This window comes from Anomaloglossus baeobatrachus, chromosome 11 (genome assembly GCF_048569485.1).
Source record: "Anomaloglossus baeobatrachus isolate aAnoBae1 chromosome 11, aAnoBae1.hap1, whole genome shotgun sequence".
In the NCBI taxonomy this organism is placed as follows: domain Eukaryota; kingdom Metazoa; phylum Chordata; class Amphibia; order Anura; family Aromobatidae; genus Anomaloglossus; species Anomaloglossus baeobatrachus.
In genome coordinates this window covers 16,036,173-16,056,732 of record NC_134363.1, presented here as the reverse complement: position 1 = coordinate 16,056,732, position 20,560 = coordinate 16,036,173, and the positions used below count along the sequence as shown (strand labels likewise).

The 20,560-nt window shown below is 41.0% G+C and overlaps 2 protein-coding genes across 2 annotated transcripts; both read right to left on the bottom strand.

Annotated features, from left to right (window-relative positions):
• Positions 1-2,977: 2,977 nt before the first annotated feature.
• On the bottom strand, positions 2,978-11,210 carry LOC142255700 (phospholipase A2 inhibitor and Ly6/PLAUR domain-containing protein-like). The gene is made up of 5 exons (XM_075327150.1): positions 11,096-11,210; positions 4,800-4,913; positions 4,563-4,709; positions 3,524-3,673; positions 2,978-3,269 (listed from the first exon to the last, which is right to left on the bottom strand). The coding sequence occupies exons 1-5, from the start codon at positions 11,145-11,147 to the stop codon at positions 3,154-3,156; spliced, it is 579 nt and encodes a 192-aa protein (XP_075183265.1). The 5' UTR covers positions 11,148-11,210; the 3' UTR covers positions 2,978-3,153.
• Positions 11,211-14,896: 3,686 nt separating this feature from the next.
• LOC142256462 (phospholipase A2 inhibitor and Ly6/PLAUR domain-containing protein-like) lies at positions 14,897-18,940 on the bottom strand. Its single transcript, XM_075328155.1, has 5 exons — positions 18,837-18,940; positions 17,118-17,231; positions 16,883-17,029; positions 15,430-15,579; positions 14,897-15,174 (listed from the first exon to the last, which is right to left on the bottom strand). Exons 1-5 carry the CDS (start codon positions 18,886-18,888, stop codon positions 15,059-15,061), a joined length of 579 nt encoding a protein of 192 aa, XP_075184270.1. The 5' UTR covers positions 18,889-18,940; the 3' UTR covers positions 14,897-15,058.
• Between the last annotated feature and the right edge of the window lie 1,620 nt (positions 18,941-20,560).

Here is a 20,560-nt window from a genome sequence, read left to right as displayed (position 1 = left end):
AATAAATAAATAAATAATGTAAAAAAAGACGTGCGTTCAACCCCTAAATGATACCCAGCCGATACCCAGCTGAGGTAATCACACAGCAGCAGGCCGGTATTCTCAGGCTGGAGAACGCAAGGGCCATGGTTATGGCCCCCCTCTCCCAAGAATATCAGCCTGCTGCTGCCCCATGAATGTCGCATTTATTAGATGCGACAGTCCTGTCGTGTAACCAGCCCTTCCTGATTGCTGTGATGCGGTGGCAATCAGGGTAATAAGGAGTTAATAGCAACCCATAGCTTCCACTAAGTCCGACATAATCCACGCTTACTCAGCGACGTCTGTGAGCGAGCACACAATGCAGCCCCATTCCGTGAACTGCCCCGATTTTAGAGGTGTGTCCCGCGGCTCACAGCAGATGTCCGGCTTCTCCCTTCAGTGCATAATTAAATTAAATTATAATTATAAATAAATAATAATTATAATTTATAGTTAGAAGTAAATTAAATTCTTTACCGGGACAGCCAGGACTCGAACTTGTGAACTAATTGTCCATAGGAAGCAGCTCTACCTATTGAGCCACTGCCTGTAATGATAAACATAGGAAGATTTGGTAATCTTGACCTCTGTATTGCAGTAGAGAAACCAGAATCAGATTATTCAGCTACAAAGATGATAGATAGATAGATAGATAGATAGATAGATAGATAGATAGATAGATAGATAATGGATAGATGGATAGATAGATAGATAGACAGGAAGACCGATGTCAAACACATATATAATGTCCCACCTCCCTGCATATTCTAAGCTGGCACTCTTTAGTGACTTTCATGTGGCACTAAAGGGTGCCTAGCCTTGTATTTAGCCAAAAAAATAAACAATTAAAAAAAGCGATGTGGGGTCCCCCCCATTTTTGTTAGCCAGCCAGGGTAAAGAAGATGGCAGCTGGCAGCTTTACCTTGTTTGGGGATCCAATTTGGAGGGCTCCGAGGCTCTTTTTTTATAATTATTTATAAATAAATAATAAAAAAAAATGGGGTTCCCCCAAATTGGTACATCAGCCAAGGTAAAGCAGACAGCTGTGGTCTGGTATTCTCAGGGTGTGAAGGTCCATAGTTATTGGACTTTCCCAGCCTAAAAATAGCAGGCTGCAGCTGCCCCAGAAGTGGCACATCCATTAGATGCGCTAATCCTGGCGCTACACCCCAGCTCATCCCATTGCCCTGATGCGGTTTCAAATGGGGTAATAAATGGGGCTGATACTAGATGTGTAATGTCACCTGACATCAAGCCAAGCAGTTGGTGATTTCATGGCGTCTATCAGATACCCGACATCACCAACTGTCAGTAATAAAAGTAGAAAAAAAAAATAATGACAAAAAAAAATATTTGAAAAAATCCTCCCCAAAACATTCCCTTTTTTACCAATTTATTGTAAAGAAAAAAAAATCCCCTGAAATCCATTTTGCAAGTTTTACGACGACTCTGGACCTTCTAGGCTATTGCTCGGGCACGCTCAGGGAACGTATCTTCCATTTTCTAGGAGTGCAAACCCTCCATGAGAGGTGTGGTTGTGCAAAAAATCTGCACTTACCCTCCCTGGATCACAGCAGCAGAGTGAGTGCAGCGAGCGCAGCTCCACAGCTCACACTGAACACTGGAAACTGAACTGAGCTGACAGCCGCGCTCATTGTGAAGGAGGAGGGATGTGGGGGATCAACGCTGCGAAAGGGTAAAAACAGCAAGTGAACACCGGAAAACACTGAGGGGTATGGGGGGTGACTTAGCTGGACCCGGGGAGGAGTTTTCTGTTGGATGTGTCATGGCTTATGCGACAGAAAACAAAGGAAGAGGGTGAATGCGGGCGGCGTGTTCATGTGTGTCCTGTCACTTTGTATGAATCGGGAGGGGGCAGAAATGCAGTCAGGCACCTATTACATGCTGTGCCTATACTGTTTCTGCCTTTTCCCATCCATTTCAGCCTTTTCCTCAGTCACCACAGGTCACCGACGTGTCCAACATGAAATTATTCTGGTTTCCCATAGACTTGCATCGGGCGTCGGATATTCGCGAATACTCGTATTGCTGAGAGGTATTCTTCGGATATCTGTCGAAGTGAATAATAGGGTATTTGATCATCCCTATTTAGTGACTATTATTTTACTTTAAAATGTACAAATAATCACATGTTCATTTAATATTATTCATATAATCTCTCATATCTTTGTGTGCTGTTTATGGGAAACTTGTTACAAATTAGACTCCATCCACTAGCTTAAAGAGAAATAAATACTATAGATAGAGCCTGCAATCAGATAACTGGAGAATATCGAGACCACATAGCATTAGAGAAATAAATACTATAGATAGAGCCTGGAATCAGATAACTGGAGGATATCGAGACCACATAGCATTAGAGAAATAAATACTATAGATAGAGCCTGCAATCAGACAAGGGGAGGATATCGAGACCACAACAACTTTTTTTTAATTTTAAAGTCTACAAATCACATGCATGTAAGTCTTATACATTGTATCTCTTTATAATAATTGTAAATAAGACAAATCAGAAGAGATCATTGAAATTGAATTGATTGTTATAGATGTCAAAAGAAAGCAGACCACGGGGCCGTATTCACAGATGCACTGCTCAGTATGGTTGTACAATGTCATCTATGCTGCTACTTTAGAACATGTACCACATAGAGAAACTACAGCAGAAATCTCTCATGTCTTTGTGTGCTATTTATGGGAAACATCTTAGAAATTAGTCTCCATACATTAGTTTAAAGATAAATAAATACTATAGATAAAGCCTAATATCAGACAACTTGAGGATATTGAGACCACACACCATTAGGGTAATAAATAATATAGAAAGTACCTGCAATCAGACAAATGGAGGATATCGAAACCACACAGCATTAGAGAAATAAATACTATAGATAGAGCCTGCAATCAGACAAGGGGAGAATATCGAGACCACACAGCATTTAGCGACAACTTTTTTTTAATTTTAAAGTCTACAAATCACATGCATGTAAATCTTATACATTGTATCTTTCTATAATAATTGTAATTAAGACAAATCAGAAGAGTTCATTGTATATGAATTGATAAATCATTTTTAGTTTCTGCATTGAAGATGCCTGGAGTATGTAAGAATTTCTAACACTTAAGGAACACCCTGTGTATTTCTTCAGTGAGAATCTGGCTGTCAAAGTTGTATTTGCAGGCGACAGAATTAGTACAACCTTTGGCAGAATAATTGCTCTCTCTCCCATCTGTAAACATAACAAATTACATTATTAGGTAAAGGGCAACTTGTGCACATATTTGCTTTTGATTAATACAGTATAAATTGGACCTGAAATGTTCTAAATCATGAATATACCGAAAAACTGTGTAGACAAGGAAACATTTAATGTTAGAATATATGGAAAGTTGCTATAGTTTTTCTTTTTTTCTTACATGCATTGAAGCAAAAAAAGGATTTGGTTGCAAAATAGTTATACATCTTTAAGAAATATGTGCTTACTTGGATCCTTCAATGTCCCTCTGTAGTCTACACATCGGTCCATGGATCCAGTGCAGTTGACCTCCTTTTCACTCTTACAATCCTCTAAAGTTCCGGGACACATGGACAATGGACATGTTACACCATTTGTTGTTAAATTGTCTTCAGGAGCTGAACAAAAAGGACAAATTATTGTTTTAAATATTGACATCAATAATGCTCAAGAAATCCCATTACCCCATGATCACATTAATTGATTGGAAAAACTTTACCAGTTTTTCCAATCAATTAATTTTTCCAATCATGAAAAAGTTAATCATGAAACACTGATGGTAAGATTAACACAATGTCCAAACAATGATGGAAATCTAATTCAAAGAATGGATGAATATCGGTTTAATTTTTGAATATTTGGAACTCACCATTGTCTGAATGAGGCCTTAGGGGTACTTTACACACTGCAATATCGTTACCGATATCGCTAGCGTGGGTACCCGCCCCCATCGGTTGTGCAACACGGGCAAATCGCTGCCCGTGGCGCACAAAATCACGTGGACCCGTCACACTACTTACCTGCCTAGCGACGTCGCTGTGACCGGCAAACCACCTCCTTTCGAAGGGGTGGTTCGTTCGGCGTCAAAATGACGTCACTAAGTGGCCGCCCAATCAAAGCGGAGGGGCGGAGATGAGCGGGACATAACATCCCGCCCACCTCCTTCCTTTCTCATTGCTGGCAGCTGTAGGTAAGGAGATGTTCCTCGTTCCTGCGGGGTCACACGGAGCGATGTGTGCTGCCACAGGAACGAGGAACAACATCGTGGAAGCGGCAGCAACGATAATTGGGAATAGGGGAGCATGTCACCGATGAGCGATTTTGAATGTTTTTGCGATAATTCAAAATCGCTCATAGGTGTCACACGCAACGACATCGCTAAAGCGGCCGGATGTGCGTCACAAATACCGTGACGCTAACAAGATCGCTTTAGCGATATCATAGCGTGTAAAGCCACCTTTAGCACCTTAGTTAATCCCTTATAATTATTACCATTGTGACACTTACTTTCATATGTTTGATTGTTGCACAAGTGTCCTTTGCAGCAATGTGATTCAAATAGAAATTTAGAATTTTTCGCTGTTGCTGAGCCATTTATTCCACACATAGTTTCATTGGCACAACCTTTTAATATTGACTTAAACTCATTTCCCTCTGTAAAACAATGAGTAGAAATTGCAAAACTAGAAATAACATGAAGGCACTGGCTGTTTTTGATAAAAGCAATAAATAAGCTGTACCCACCAATTTTAAAGTCTTGGAAGGCGGCCATACATCGATCTCCAAGACATTCAGTCTCAGACACATTACATGTTGTAGAGTTGTAAGAACAACACGAGTAACATTTATAGGAAAAGACTAGAAAAAAAGAAGACAATTCACAAGATTTTCATTGAGATGCTGAATTTATTGATTATGATAAGTTATGTACACTTCTCACAAAAAGTTTGGGATATTTGGCTTTCGGGTGAAATTTCAAAATGGTCCTAAAATTCTGTATGTCCTTTCCAGGTGAACTTAATGTGACCTTCTCTAAATTTTTGGATACACATTTTCAGCTGTTTAATGTTTTTGCACAGTTTGCTGTTCTCTAAAAAAAGCTTAATGATAACATTCACAACAGCTCTTTGATCCATGAATCACTCAATCCATTTTGTAGTTCAATTAGAACTGGTATTAAATAGTCCGTCTCGTCATGCTGTTCATATTTTTACATCGTGAGACCAAGATGACACCTAACAATTGATCCAGAGTACCTCACCATTGCTAGGTTTCAATCAGGATGTTCTCAGACAGAAGTGATCACTGAACTTACTGTCACAGAGTGTCATCAGCAGGTTGTACAGAGATGCAGAGAGACTAAAAGAGTCACAGAAAAGCAGAGAAGTAGATGTCCTTCAGTCACATGATGACTGCTTGATTGGGAACAATGCACTACAGAATGGATGATGAATGCCACACAACTCAAGGCACATTTAACACTAAAAGTCCCAGAGAGGGGTAATTTAACATTTCTACCTTTGGAACCCAGAGACGAGTCGAATGACCTGAAGGATTTTAGCTAACATTCTATAATCACCGTCTTTTGTTCTGTAATTAAGGCCATTACTGTCGCACCACAGGAGGTTGTTGTTTTCTATTGAGTTTAGCCATTTTGTTTCTAGTCAGTTCTATTCAGTTTATTGTATTTGATAATATATTTGGACTAAGGGTCATTTGACCCTCTTTCGGGACTTCAGGGGAGAGCTCGAAATTTCTGGGACTTCTAGTGTTAAGGCATATTTAAAGGAGGTAAGAGACGCCCAATTGTCATATCAGACCATTCAAAACCATGCACATCAGCGTGGTTAAATATACTGTATATACAGTTGAATAATTGCTGGAGGAGACAAAAGGCGCAAATGGTGTCGTATCCTAATAGCATGAGATAAAAAGTGCTTGGATACACTCACTTCAGGGAATTGTGAAGGTCACAACTGCCATTAAAGAATAATATGAACCACATAGGCTGCCATGTACCCAGCACATACAGGACAATAGCAGAAAGGAGAAAAGGGTTAACCACGCTGCCGTGGAGATCATCAAGAGATGAATCCAAGGGCTAATCTTCGTGATTTTTATTTTTCTACGCGTTTCAGAGTCTTGACTGACTCCTTCATCAGGACTCAAAAAAGACTGATGTACATCAAGATACACTGACAGGACATCCTTATATAAAAGACGCTAGATTTGAAAAAGGGCGCGCAGGTAACCGACAGTCAACGGATGCATTTAAAATATACGAGTGAATAATAAAATCATGTGGAGACCAGTGAAAATGCTTAAGGATGTTAATAAAAGGAAGTTTTACAGAAGAAAATTTATAATAATACCAAGGGACTATATGCAAAAATTGTGTAATAATATGCAAAAAAAAAAAAATTTGTAAGAGGAGAAATGTATTCTTTCAACCTGTCATGGTATGTTGATGAGGGAGATGTGAATGTGCATGTGTTACTCTAGTGAGCTACTGTGTAAGTGGTATGTGGGTGAATGTGAATTTAAAAAGGGGATATGTGCAAGAGAGTGTCAGTGTTCAAAAAAAAAAAAAAATTGAAATATTACCAGATATTAAAATAAAAATATGTTACTGTACACTCACGTAGTGTGGTTGTGAAAGTCAAAACCAACACAAGAAGCACGCAGATAATAGGCGGCTGCTGCAGCCCCACGTGTAGATATCTTTAATGCTGGAGAGTAGAAGGGGTGAAAGCCGCGCTTTTGCCAATGGATGATAACATTTTTTGTTGATTTAATGAAAGATTATTTTATTCCAGAGGTCTATGCGTTTCGAGGTGAGGACCTTTTCTTCAGGACCACAAAAATCAGAAAAATTAACAATACACGTATTGTTGATTTTTCTGATTTTTGTGGTCCAGAAGAAGAGGTCCTCACCTCAAAATGCATAGACCTATGGAATAAAACAATCTTACATTAAATCAACAATTTTTTTTATCATCCTTTAGCGACAACGCGGCATTAACCCCTTCTACTCTCAAACATTGAAGATAAGTAATTATGTGTAAAAATTTCCTGTAACCAACTATTTAGAAAAGAGAAGAGCAAAGAGAAAGTATTAGCGGAGAGAGACGCTGGAGGTCAATACATGCGGTGTGGTATGCACTTCTGTGCCCCGCGGTTTTCTCTCTTGTTTTTTTCTCCATAATTTTCCGCATTTCTGGTGGTGTGTTCACCTCACAAACCCTCTTTTTGTACATACCTGGTACTACACCAATTGCATAGTACCTCAATTCACAACACTGTTTGGCCGGTGAAAAAGCACTTGTCCTCGGATCACTTCTGGCCGACATGTGCAGTCTGCACTTCAATGACCCCCATCGTCTTTCTCCGCTAATAATTTGTCTTTGCTCTTCTCCTTTCTATATAGTGGGTTACAGGAACTTTTTACACATAATTCCTTAACATACTTCTTTTCAACACACTTACCGTATTTTTCGGACTATAAGACGCACCTGACCATAAGACGCACCCAGTTTTTAGAAGTGTAAAGTAGAAAAAAAAAATTTGAAGCAAAAAATGTGGTAAAATATTTAATAATCTAAATAACACGCTGACATTGTTATGGATCTGCTGCTGGAGGATGCACAGGCTGTGAAACACTCGTCTGGGGTCAGCAGTTTTGCACAACCTGTGTGGCTCTGCAGCTCTAGCCACACTACAGCTCCCATCGACCCAACCTGTACAAGCTTAATAGGAGTTAAAATCCCATAGGTTCCATTCATGTCAAGTGGTTCATTATTACAAAACCATATCTTCTTGACTTTAAAGGGGTTGTCCACTAAATGGACACCTTAAGGAAAATGAGATGAACTTTGTCCAAGTAGTGGACCCCTTTAAGGAGAACTATAACTCCTAGTATGTCCTGTATGGTATCTACAAATGTGTGTAGATGGGTTGGTAGCTGGCTTAGTGATAGAAAACAAAGAGTGGTTATTAATGGCGCATACTCAGATTGGGTCAGGGTTACTAATGGGGTGCCACAGGGGTCTGCATTGGGCCCCCTACTATTTAATGTATTTATTAATGATCTGGTGGATGGCTTACAGAGTAAAATATCAGTATTTGCAGATGATACAAAACTATGTAAGGTAGATAATACAAAGGAGGACAGTTTGCAACTACAGATAGATTTGAGTAAATTGGAGAATTGGGCTGAAAAATGGCAAATGAGATTTAACACTGATAAGTGTAAGGTTAGGCACATGGGAAGGAGAAACAGATGCTATGATTATTTACTAAATGGGAAACTGCTGGAGAAATCAGACATGGAAAAACACTTAAGCATCTTAGTCAATAAGAAGCTAAACTGGAGTGCCCAGTGTCAGACAGCAGCCACCAAAGCAAATAGGGTGATGGGATGCATTAGAAGAGGTCTGGAGGCACGAGATAAAAACATCATTCTCCCTCTGTACAAATCCCTCGTCAGACCACACTCGGAGTATTGTGTGCTATTTTGTTGCTTAAGAAAGATATTACTGAACTTGAAAGGGTTCAGAGGTGGGCAACTAAAATAATAAGTGGAGTGGGTGCATTGCAATACCCAGAAAGGTTATCAAAATTAGGTCTATTTACTCTAGAAAAGAGAAGACTTAGGGGAGACCTAATAAATATGTACAAATATATCAGAGGGCCATATAGAGATCTCTCCCATGATCTGTTTGTACTAAGGACTGTGACAAGAACAAGGGGGCATTCTCTTCGATTGGAGGAAAGAAAATTCCTACATCAGCATAGAAGAGGGTTCTTTACGGTAAGAGCAGTGAGGCTCTGGAACTCTCTTCCTGGGAAAGTGGTGATGGCCAACTCACTGAATGAATTTAAGAGAGGAATGGATGCTTTTCTTGAAAGCAACAGTATAGAAGGTTATAAATAGCATAATCTTACAGGTAGATAGTTGACCCAGATTAGGAGTCGGGAAAGAATATTTTTCCCTATGAAGAAAATTGGCTCCTACTCTGTGGGTTTTTACCTTCCCCTGGTTCAACACTGGGGAACAGCGGCGCTAAAATAGACTAAACTAGATGGACATAATGTCTTCCTTCTGCCTTACAAACTATGTTACTATGTTACTATGCTTGAAGTTCTAGTTCAGCACAGTAATGTGATTTTTCCTCCTTACATGTGATATCCCATTCAAGGAATTATTGGCAGGAGCAGCTTTGGGAGTTTGGGGTTCCTTCCCTAACAGGACCTGAGGTTGCTGGATTATCGGGCAATTGCTTGCTGGGTGGCAGAACCTGCGGTGATGCACTTCCGGTTTCATCGCGGTCATGTGATCAATCCGGGTTTGCACTTTCATTGCAGTTCTCAGGCTGCAACCAGCTAGCAGAGGACTCCATCAGCTTCTGTGGATTGTCCCTCATTTTCACCAAGGTTGTGCAGGGGTGCTTAACTCGATCAGGTGAGCAGCCTTAGGCGGGCTTTGCACACTAAGACATCGCAGGCCGATGCTGCGATGCCGAGTGCGATAGTGCCCGCCCCCGTCGCAGCAGCGATATGTGGTGATAGCTGGCGTAGCGAAACTTATCGCTACGCCAGCTTCACACACACACTCACCTGCCGTGCGACGTCCCTGTGGCCGGCGACCTGCCTCCTTGTTAAGGGGGCGGGTCGTGCGGCGTCACTGCGACGTCACACGGCAGGCGGCCAATCAGAGCGGAGGGGCGGAGATGAGCAGGATGTAAACATCCTGCCCACCTCCTTCCTTCCGCATATCCTACGGAAGCCGCAGTGAGGCCGGTAGGAGACGTTCCTCGCTCCTGCGACTTCACACACAGCGATGTGTGCTGCCGCAGGAGCGGCGAACAACATCGGACCATTGCGTCAGCGTAATTATGGATTACGCCGACGTTGTACCGATGATACGATTACGACGCTTTTGCGCTCGTTAATCGTATCATCCAGTCTTTACACACTGCGATGTCGCATGCGATGCCGGAAGTGCGTCATTTTCAATTTGACCCCACCGACATCGCACCTGCGATGTCGCAGTGTGCAAAGTGCCCCTTAGGCTCATAATTCCTTCACCACCAACAGGTGCCACATCATATATTCAGAATATAAGATGCACCCCCCCACTTTCCTCCAAAATCTGGAGGAAAAAAAGTGCGTCTCATAGCCCGAAAAATACGGTAATCTATATTTAAGCATATTTATTATTACAATGCTACTCCGCTAATTATAATAGTCCTCCGGCTTCACCTATAAACTATATAGATTAAAAGTTACATTTATAAGTTTAAAATATAATCTGGTTCCTTTTCAATTTTTTCTTCCTTTTTCAATATTTTTTTTTTTAACATTGACCCTCTGCAGCACATATCCTATGTTTAAATTCACATTCACCCAAATACCAGTAACACGGTAGATAAGTGGAATGACACATGCACATTCACATCTTCCTCATCAACATACCATCACAGGTTCAAAGAGAATATTTCTCCTCTTACAAAATTTTTTTTTGCGTAATATTACACAATTTTTACATACATTCCCTTATTATTATATATTTTCTTATGTAAAAGTTGCTTCCTACGTGCAGTGTATCTTGATGTACATCAGTGGTTTTTATGATTCCTGATGAAGGAGACAGTCAAGACTCTGAATCGTGTAGAAAAATAAAAATCACAAATATGAACCCTTAGATTCATCTCCTGATTTTCTCCTTGGTAGCGCGGTGAACCCTTTTCTCCTTTCTGTTATTGCCACTATACAGTTGACACAGCTGTGAAGCTCCACAACTGAGTAGATCCAGCTTCCACCTTTATGAGGAACATCTGATCAATGAGGATGTCAAGTGTTACGTGCTCACTGATCAGACATTGATGAGATATTCTAAGGGTAAGGCCATCAATACTAAAGTCCTGGACAATCCCTTTAATATTAGTATGCAGAACTATTGAGGAACATATCAGTAAAGCTAGCAGACACTCCTCAGTGTACTGTGTGTATATGCTGTCAAGAGTTTAGATGAGTCTTACCTGAGATGACAAGAGCAGAGATGATGTAAAGCAATGTGGCCAGGTTCTTCATTGTGGATGATTCGGTGGCTTCTCGGATTCTCTTCTGCTTGTCCTGTCATCTGTTCCTAGGGATCGTATAAATACTCTTTGGAAAGTTAAAGAAACTAATGTATCATGAGATGGATGAGATCACTCCCATAACCCCATGGCACATCACATATTGCTAGCATCCCTGGCAGGACACTTTCTTCTCCAAACATTTATGGTTTTTCTAGGTAAGGTTCTCAAACAATTAATAATGAAGTGATTACCTAATTTACAAGGCGTCATCAGTGTATTTGTCAACCTGTTGTTCCCAATAAGAGAATGTTTAATTATCTTAAAATATGTCAAGAACATGTATTTACCTTCCCTGAGGAAGTTTGGGTGGATATGTCTTGTTGGTGTACTCAGATTCTAACTATTTGTTTCTCTTTAAGGTGTCTAAAGTGCATTTCCAATACTGGACACAATATATTTTTCTTTGTCCAAGTCTTTTTAAATTATAGTTTTTCCCCATGGTGGTTGGATCTTTTTATCTAGAAATTGAGATAAAATAAATATTTCAGATGAGGCATAACACATGCACACAAATGGTTAAAAAATATTTTAAATAATCACCTGTTTTCTTTTCATCATTGACACCCGGTTTTCCTTCCAATATCTATTGTATTCAGAGAGACGATCAAGAACCCAAAATTGTGCACAGTAACCCACTGAAACTCTGTCTTGCAGAGTATCTCACACCTGATTCATCACCTTTAAAGGAGATATCCGAGCATCAAATCTCATCCGAGTTAAGAGGACAACCACGATCTTTTTTATAGGAATTTGATATCAATAACCCAATGTCTTGGGTGTTCCACCCTACAATGACTACCTACCGTCTGGGACCTTTTACTGTTAGAAGTGATTTACACGTTGCGACATTACTATAATTTGCTAGCAATGTCGAGCGCGATAGCACCCGCCCCTCGTCGTCCGTGCGATATTTGGTGCTCGCTGCCGTAGCGAACATTATCGCTACGGCAGCGTCACACGCACATACCTGCCCTGCGACGTCACAGCAGCGTCACTGAACCGCCGCCCAATAGAAAAGGAGGGGAGGAGATGAGCGGCCGGAACATGTTGCCCACCTCCTTCCTTCCTCCTTTTCTGTTGGACGCTTGTAAGGAGATGTTTGTCGTTCCAGGGGTGTCACACATAGCGATGTGTGGTGCCGCGGGAACGACAAACAACATCATACCTGCAGCAGCACCGATATTATGGAAATGAACGACGTGTCAGCGAGCAGCGATTTTGCACGTTTTTGCGCTCGTTGATCGTCGCCCATTTGTATTACACTCTGGGATGTCTCTACCGGCGCCGGATGTGCATCACTAATGACGTGACACCGACGATATATCGGAAGCGATGTCGCAGCGTGTAAAGTACCAATTAATCAAGAACTTCAGTCTGAATGATCTCCAATTCTTCATCGGGATACTGATCAACTATACCCTGATTCTGTGGAGGAACCTATCTATGTCAGGCGTTACCAAATGATCAACCAAGGTCAATTATCTGCCAGATATTTAGATTGCTCAAGAGGGATAACTGAGGATTACCACAGATCTCATTAATAAAAGGACCATCCTCTTTCAGAAAACTTGTATATGTATCCTAGGTACTTTGGATAAAGAAAAAAAAACAGTCAGTGCATGGTCTGTGTGCCGTGTCCTGCTCCCAAGGACCCTAAAACACTTGCACAAAAACGTTTTGCACTGTGGTTTTAGGCTGTCATTCCCATTCACAAGCAAAAAGATTTAAGCGCCAAGAATTCTACCTTCTGAGAAACTCTAAAGGTCTGTTATTCAAGTTGTGACTGGGCTTAGCTAAGGACTCAGATGTTTCCTTTGGGGGGAAATATTTTGTGGGCCCCATAGATTTACTGTAGATGCAGGGCAAAGCCCTGACTGCATCCTGCTGCAACCGACAGGCTGTTTAGTAATTAGTCTATACCCCGCAGATGGGAATTGTGGATGTCAGTGTTGCACCCTGCTTCTGGGAATTGCAACTATGGTAAAGATCACTGATTTGACCTGTAAATCAATAGATATATATGTTGGTAAGCTCCAGGGATGGCTCTGTTAAAACTAAAGGGGTATGTAGTGACCCAGAGTAGACACTACCAAAATGTCCCCTGATGGGCCATATTTTTTTCTATAATGTTTGACATGATCTGTGCCCTCTGAAGTCTTGCTCTGAGAGTTGTAGCATCTACGCTGACCTCTGCTGGCCATTCTCAAAACTACCTTTGCCTCATATGGTAAAAGGAAGTGTAGAAGCAGTGAGGAAATGTCTGGGTCCTTTTCTGATAGGAAAATACAAAGATGTCTGTGGCAGAGGACTCAGGAGGTGAGGACTGAGTTTGGTGGGACAGGTGTATGAATACTGGAGTCAGTGGGCCTACCTCCAGTCACTTCTATAATCTAGTGACTGTGTCTGGTAAGGAGAAGAAAACTCTCTGTGGAAAGGGAAAATCCAGGCTGTCATTTTTCTAAATCACAGTAGACCCCGAACACTAGCGAGATCCAGAAAGCACACAAACTGCTAAAAGCAAAGACAGTTATAGATGTCAAGTGAAAGCAGACCAGGAGTCAGTATTCACAGATGCACTGATCAGTATGGTTGTACAATGTCATCTATGGTAATACTTTAGAACATGTACCACATAGGGAAACTACTGCAGAAATCTCTCATGTCTTTGTGTGCTGTTTATGGAAAACCTCTGAGAAATTAATCTCCATACACTAGTTTAAAGAGAAATAAATACTATAGATAGAGCCTTCAACCAGATAGCTTGAGGATATTAAGACCACACAGCATTAGAGTAATAAATGCTATAGACAGAGCCTGCAATCGGACAACTGGAGGATATCGAGACCACACAGCAATAGGCCTCCTTCACACGCACATGTCTCTGGTATGTGCTAGGTCCGTTCTCACATGTACCGGAGACACGGGCACACGTAAACCCATTAAAATCAATGGGTTTATGTGCACCCACGTGTTTAGCCATTGGCCCGTGCCTCCGTGTAGAGCACACGTGAGCCCGTGTGCTCCACACGGATGCATGTCCATGTTTCTCCGGCAGCACGGGTGTCACGTGGCCCGCACACGTACCACACGGAAGTAGTGTGGATGCGGGCCCATGTGACACGCGCCGGAGAAACACACGTGTCATTTAAAAAAACACATACTCACCTCCACGAGCCCTGCAGTCTCTGCTGTGGCTGTCACCTGCATCCGTCCCCCAGTGAATTTGAACAACGCATCTTCTTCACTTATGGCCGAAAGCAGCGTCAGCGGTGCGTGGCCTGTGCTGAACGCTGTCAGTCAGTACCACAGACAGTTCCAGAAGAAAAAGGTAAGGCGGGGCTTTCCATTCTCCATGTGTTATTATGTATAACACACGGAGAACACACGTAGTGCCGTAAACACGGCACACAGAGGGGAACACGCACCCTTGACGCATCCGTGAAACACGTGCGTGATTTTCACGGATGTGTGAAGGGGGCCTTAGAGAAATAAATACTATAGATAGAGCCTTCAATCAGAAAAATGGAGGTTATCGTGACCACACAGCATTGGAGAAATAAATACTATAGATAGAGCCTGCAATCAGACAAGGGGAGGATATCGAGACCACACAGCATTAGAGAAATAAACACTATAGATAGAGCCTGCAATTGGACAACTGGAGGATAATTAGACCACACAGCATTCAGTGACGACTTCTTTTTATTTTAAAGTCTATAAATCACATTCATGTAAATCTTATACATTGTATCTCTAATTGTAATAATTGTAATTAAGACAAATCAGAAGAAATCATTGTAATTGAATTGGAAATTCATTTTTAGTTTTTGTATTGAAGATTCCTTAAGTATATGGTAATTTCTAACATTTAAATAACACCCTGTGTACTTCTTCAGCGACAATCTTGCTGTCGAAGTTGTATTTGCAGGCGACAGAATCGGTACAACCTTTGCAAGAATAATTTCTATCTCTCCCATCTGTAAACATAAAAATGACATTATTAGGTAAAGGGCAACTTTTGCACATATTTTGCTTTAAAATAATACTGTATTTATTGGACCTGAAAGGTTCCAAATCATAAGTATACAGAAAAACTGTGTACACAATTAAATATTTAATGTTAGAATATATGTGAAGTTGCTATTGTTTTATTTATTTTACATGCATTAGAGCAAAAAAAAAAGATTTAGTTGCAAAAAAAATGTATACATCTTTGAGAAATATGTTCTTACATGGATCCCTCACTGTTGCCCTGTATTCTAGACATCGGTCCATGGATCCAGTGCAGTTGACCTCCTTGTCACTCTTACATTCTTCTAAAGTTTCGGTACACATGGACAATGGACATTTTACACCATTTGTTGTTAAATTGTCTTGAGGAGCTGAAGAAAGAAAGACCAATTGTTGTTTTAAATATTAATATCAATTACTGTATTTCTCAGTTTATAAGACGCATCGGATCATGAGACGCACCCCAAATTTAGAGAAGAAAAGGTAAAAAATGGTGTCTGTGCTTCAATCTGGTGGTGTTTTACTGAGTGGAGGTGACAGTGGTAGTGGATTAAGGTCACAGGAGGCAGGGGCGATGATGCAGCACGTCAATGCTGTGGGTGATTCAGCCGGTGGGTGTCCCAGATCCTGTGAGATAGGGAACTTCCAGAAACTGTAGGTGGTGCGGGCTTCAAAGAAATGGTGCCAAGATTTGGCGCATGCACAGATTGAGCTTTTGGCTCAATGACAAGTCAAGATCTCTTCTGGTCACGCGTCACCTCTGGGCACCATTTTCCTTAAGTCCGCTGCTGGGAGATCAATGGGCCAAAGGTGGTGCATGCAGAGATGAGATTTTGAGCCAAGAGGTCTATCTGCGCAAGTGCCTAATTCGGATGTCATTATTTGAAGCCCGAATCACCAACATTTTCAGGATGCCCTTACCTCACAGCCCGCTGCCGCCCCAGCCCCAGCACAACCCACCACTGTACCGGCCTCAGCACAGACCGCCACTGCAATGGCCCCAGCATTGCCCTTACCTCCTGCTATCCCTCTCCACCACCTAAGCTACATTCGGCTTATAAGATAAACCCCTCATTTTACCCCCAAAGTTTTTGGAGCAAAAGTGCGTCTTATAATCCAAAAAATACAGTATGTTAATACTCAATAAATCCCATTACCCCATGATCACATGAGACGAATCACTGGCTTCATAGTCGTAAGAACTGAAAACCGGAGACTGAGACCATGTAGATGCAGACGGTGAGCATGATATATTTTAGGATTTTTTAGTAACCCCCTTCCCTCCCTTCTATTTATTATGTTTTGGGTTCTGTCTGAATCAAATTTGAGACATGTTCTCATATGTAGTTGCAAAATATCTAAGAAGGCCTTTTACAGATTAGCATTTTTTTGTCCTTGTTTTTCCCCAATTGATCACATATCAATTCTAGTTTCTACACTTTAATTGATTGGAAAAACTTTGGTATTTTTTTAAACATGAAAAAAGTTAATCATGAAACTGTCATGGTAAGATTAACACAATGATCAAACAATGATGGAAATCTGATTCAAAGAATGGCTGAATATCGGTTCATTTTTTGAATATTTAGAAAACCCCATTGTCTGAATGAGGCCTTAGACTGAGGTTTAGAACATTAGTTAATTCCTTATAATTACGACCATTGTGACACTTACGTTGATATTTTTGATTGTTGCACAAGTGTCCATTGCAGCAATGGGATACAAATAGAAATTTAGTATTTTCCGCCATTGCTGAGCCATTCATTCCACACATAGTTTCATTGGCACAACCTTTCAACATTGACTTATACACATTTCCATCTGTAAAACAATAAGTAGAAATTGCAAAACCAGAAATAACATGATGGTAGTGGCTGTTTGATAGAAGGAATGAATAAGTTGTACCCACCAAGTTTAAAGTCTTGGAAGGCGGTCATACATCGATCTCCAAGACATTCAGTCTCAGACTCCTCACATGTTGTAGAGTTGCGGGACCAACACGAGTAACATTTATAGGAAAAAACTGAAAAACAAGAGACAATTCACAAGATTTTCATTGAAATGCCGAATATATTAATTATGATAAGTAATGTACACGTCTCGTAAAAAGTTAGGGATATTTGGCTTTTGGGTGACACTTCAGAATGATCCTACAATGCTCTCTGTCCTCTCCAGGTGAACTTAATGTGACCTTCTCTAAATTTCTGGATACACAAATTCTACTGTTCAAAGTTTCAGTAATTTTTGCACAGTTTGCTGTCTCTAAAAAAAAGCTTAATCATAAAATTCACAACAGCTCTTTGATCCATGAATCACCCAATACATTTTGAGGTTCAATTAGAACTGGTATTAAACAGTCCTTCTCGTCACGCTGTTCACATTTTGACATCAAGAGACCAAGACGACACCTAACAATTGATCAACAGTACTTCGCCATTGCTTGGTTTCAATTAGGATGTTCTCAGGCGGAAGTGATCACTGAACTTAGTGTCACAGAGTGTCATCAGCAGGTTGAACAGAGATACAAAGAGACTAGAAGACTCATGGAAAGGCACACCCAATTATCACATCAAAACAATGTACATCACTTGGTCGGAGTGGTAGAAGAACTGCAAGGATACCTGACCAGACAATCAGGCACATGGATTATTGACTTGCGAAAAAAGAGACCAGTTGTCCTTAGTGATGTTCACTGATAAAAGACAATTCATGGTGAGCAGAAGATGGCCACCAACAATGATGGAGACGTCAAGGAGAGTACTATGCATCAGTCACTGTTGTCACCAGAAGAGCCTTTGGTGGTGGTGTTTAAGTGTGGGCAGATGTGTCTACTCTCTACAGAATGGCCCTACACTTTTTGAATGGTACAGTGACAAGCCCCTAATACATGAATAACATCAATAATCCAGTCATTGTGCCTCTGTATGAATAAGAGGCCTAATTTCATCTTCATAAATGACAATGCCCTAGCTCATCGAGATCTTCACTTCATAACTATAGCAAGCAAGACTTTAACATTAGTTATTGCAAACATTGCTACTTCAATGCCACCATATTTCCTAGAAAACTGGAAAGTCTGAAAGAATTGGAGCTTAAAGGGGTTTTCCTGGACTTTAAAATTGATGACCTATCTTTACCCCCACCAGTTTTGAATGTCTAAAAAGTGTTGGTGTAAAACCCGGCACCATCGTCAATCAGCTGTTCCTGATACTGGCAGTGGTCATATCTACTTAGAAGTGAAGCTGCACAACAAAGCTCCATAAATGGAATAATACCCATGACTGGGAGCTGCACAATCACCCCCAATATATTAAGGGGTAGATATCAAGTACCCACCTAAAGCCATTATACAGTTGACAGAGCTGTGAAGCGCAACAACTGAGTAGTTCCAGCTGCCACTTTTATGGGGAACATATGATCGGCAAGGATGCCAAGTATTACATGCCCACCGATCAGACTTTGATGACATGTTCTAAGGGTAGGGCCATCAAACCTAAAGTCCTGAACAATCCCTTTAATATTGGTATGCAGAACTATTGAAAATCATTGAGGAACATGTCAGTAAAGCTAGCAGACACTCCACAGTGTACTGTGTGTATATGCTGTAAAGTGTCTAGATTAGTCTTACCTGAGATGACAAAAGCAGAGATAACGCAAACCAATATGGCCAGGTTCTTCATTGTGGATGAATCGGTGGCTACTCGGATTCTCTTCTGCTGATTCTGTCATCTGTTCCTAGGGATTGTTTAATACTCTTTGGAACGGTAAAGACACTATTGCATGATGGGACAGATGATATCATTGCTATAACCCCATGGCACATCACATATTGTAAGCCTCCTTGGCAGGACAGTTTCTTCTCCAAACATTTATGGCTTTTCTAGGTAAGGTGCTCAAACAATTAATAATGAAGTGATTACCTAATTTACTAAGAATCCTCAGTGTATCTGTCAACGTGTTTTTCCCAAAATGAGAATGTTTAATTATCTTAAAATATCTCAAGAACAAGTATTTACCTTCCTGGAAGAAATTGGGGTGGGTATGTCTTGTTGGTGTATGGAAGATTCTAAGTGTTTGTTTCTCCTTCAGGTGTGTAAAGTACATTTCCAACACTGGACACCATATTTTTTTCTTTGTCCAAGTCTTATAAAATTATAGTTTCTCCCCATGTTGGTTAAATCTTGGTTTGTGTCTAGAAATAGAGATAAAATAAATAATTCAGTTGAGGCTTAACATATACACATATGGTTAAAAAAATATTTAGAATAACCATCTTTTGTCTTTTTATCATTGTTTTAGTATGTAGAAAAATTAAAAAAAAATAAAAAAACTTGTATTTGTGAAGGTAATTTTAGGCTTTATGACCATCAGCTAATTTTCAAATCAGACATGTCACTTTATTAATTTATGTTGTAATAACTTTGCCAGAATCATTTTAGCTTACCGTATTTATTGTTTTATAAGACGCACCCCAAATTTAGAGAAAAAAAAGAAAAAAGAAAAAGGGGGTCTGTCTTCCAATTCGGTGGTGTCTTACCATGGGCAGCAGCGGTGGTGGAGTAGAGGTCACACTAGGTAGGGGCGGTCATGGAGCAGGGTAATGTTGCGGGTGGTGTGGCGAGTGTTCCAGGTGCTCTGCGGTGCTTTGAGGCAGAGAAAATATCCAGGAATAGCCATCGGTGCAAGCTTTTAAGAAATTGCGCACAGAGGTGGTGTGTTCGCAGATTGAGCTATTGGCTCAATGACAAGATGAGATCTCATTTGCACATGTGCCACCTCTGGTGCCATTTTCCTTAAGTCCGTTGCTTGGACATCAATGGGTTGGAGGCAGTAAAGGCGCAGATTAGATCTTGAGCTGAGAGATTCATTTGCGCACACGCCGACTCCGGGTGCCATTATTTGAAGTCAGCACCATCTTAAGGATGGCACCTGCCACACCGCCCGTCGCACAGATCAACACCACCCACTGCACTGAGTAGCCCCGACCGCCACACAGAGAAGTGTCACTTGCTGTATAGAGCAGTGCCACCCGCCGCATAGAGCATTGCCGTCCGCTGCACAGAGCAGCGCCACTTGCCACACAGCTCCAGCAGCACAGCGCCTGCAAAACACCTTCCGCAACATCTTCCCTGCCTCCTGTCACTTTCTTCCACAAACCCCCTGATAAGCTACATTCGGATTACAAGAACAAATATAGAAAAAAGAACAAAACCACTCACCACTGCAGAGACAAGCCTGAATATATCCTCCTGTTAACCTCCCATGGTCTGGCACGGATTACGGCAGCAAGCCGAGAAGGTAATAGAACAGAGCAATGGAAAGGATCCAGCTGGACTCCATAGGGATAAATAA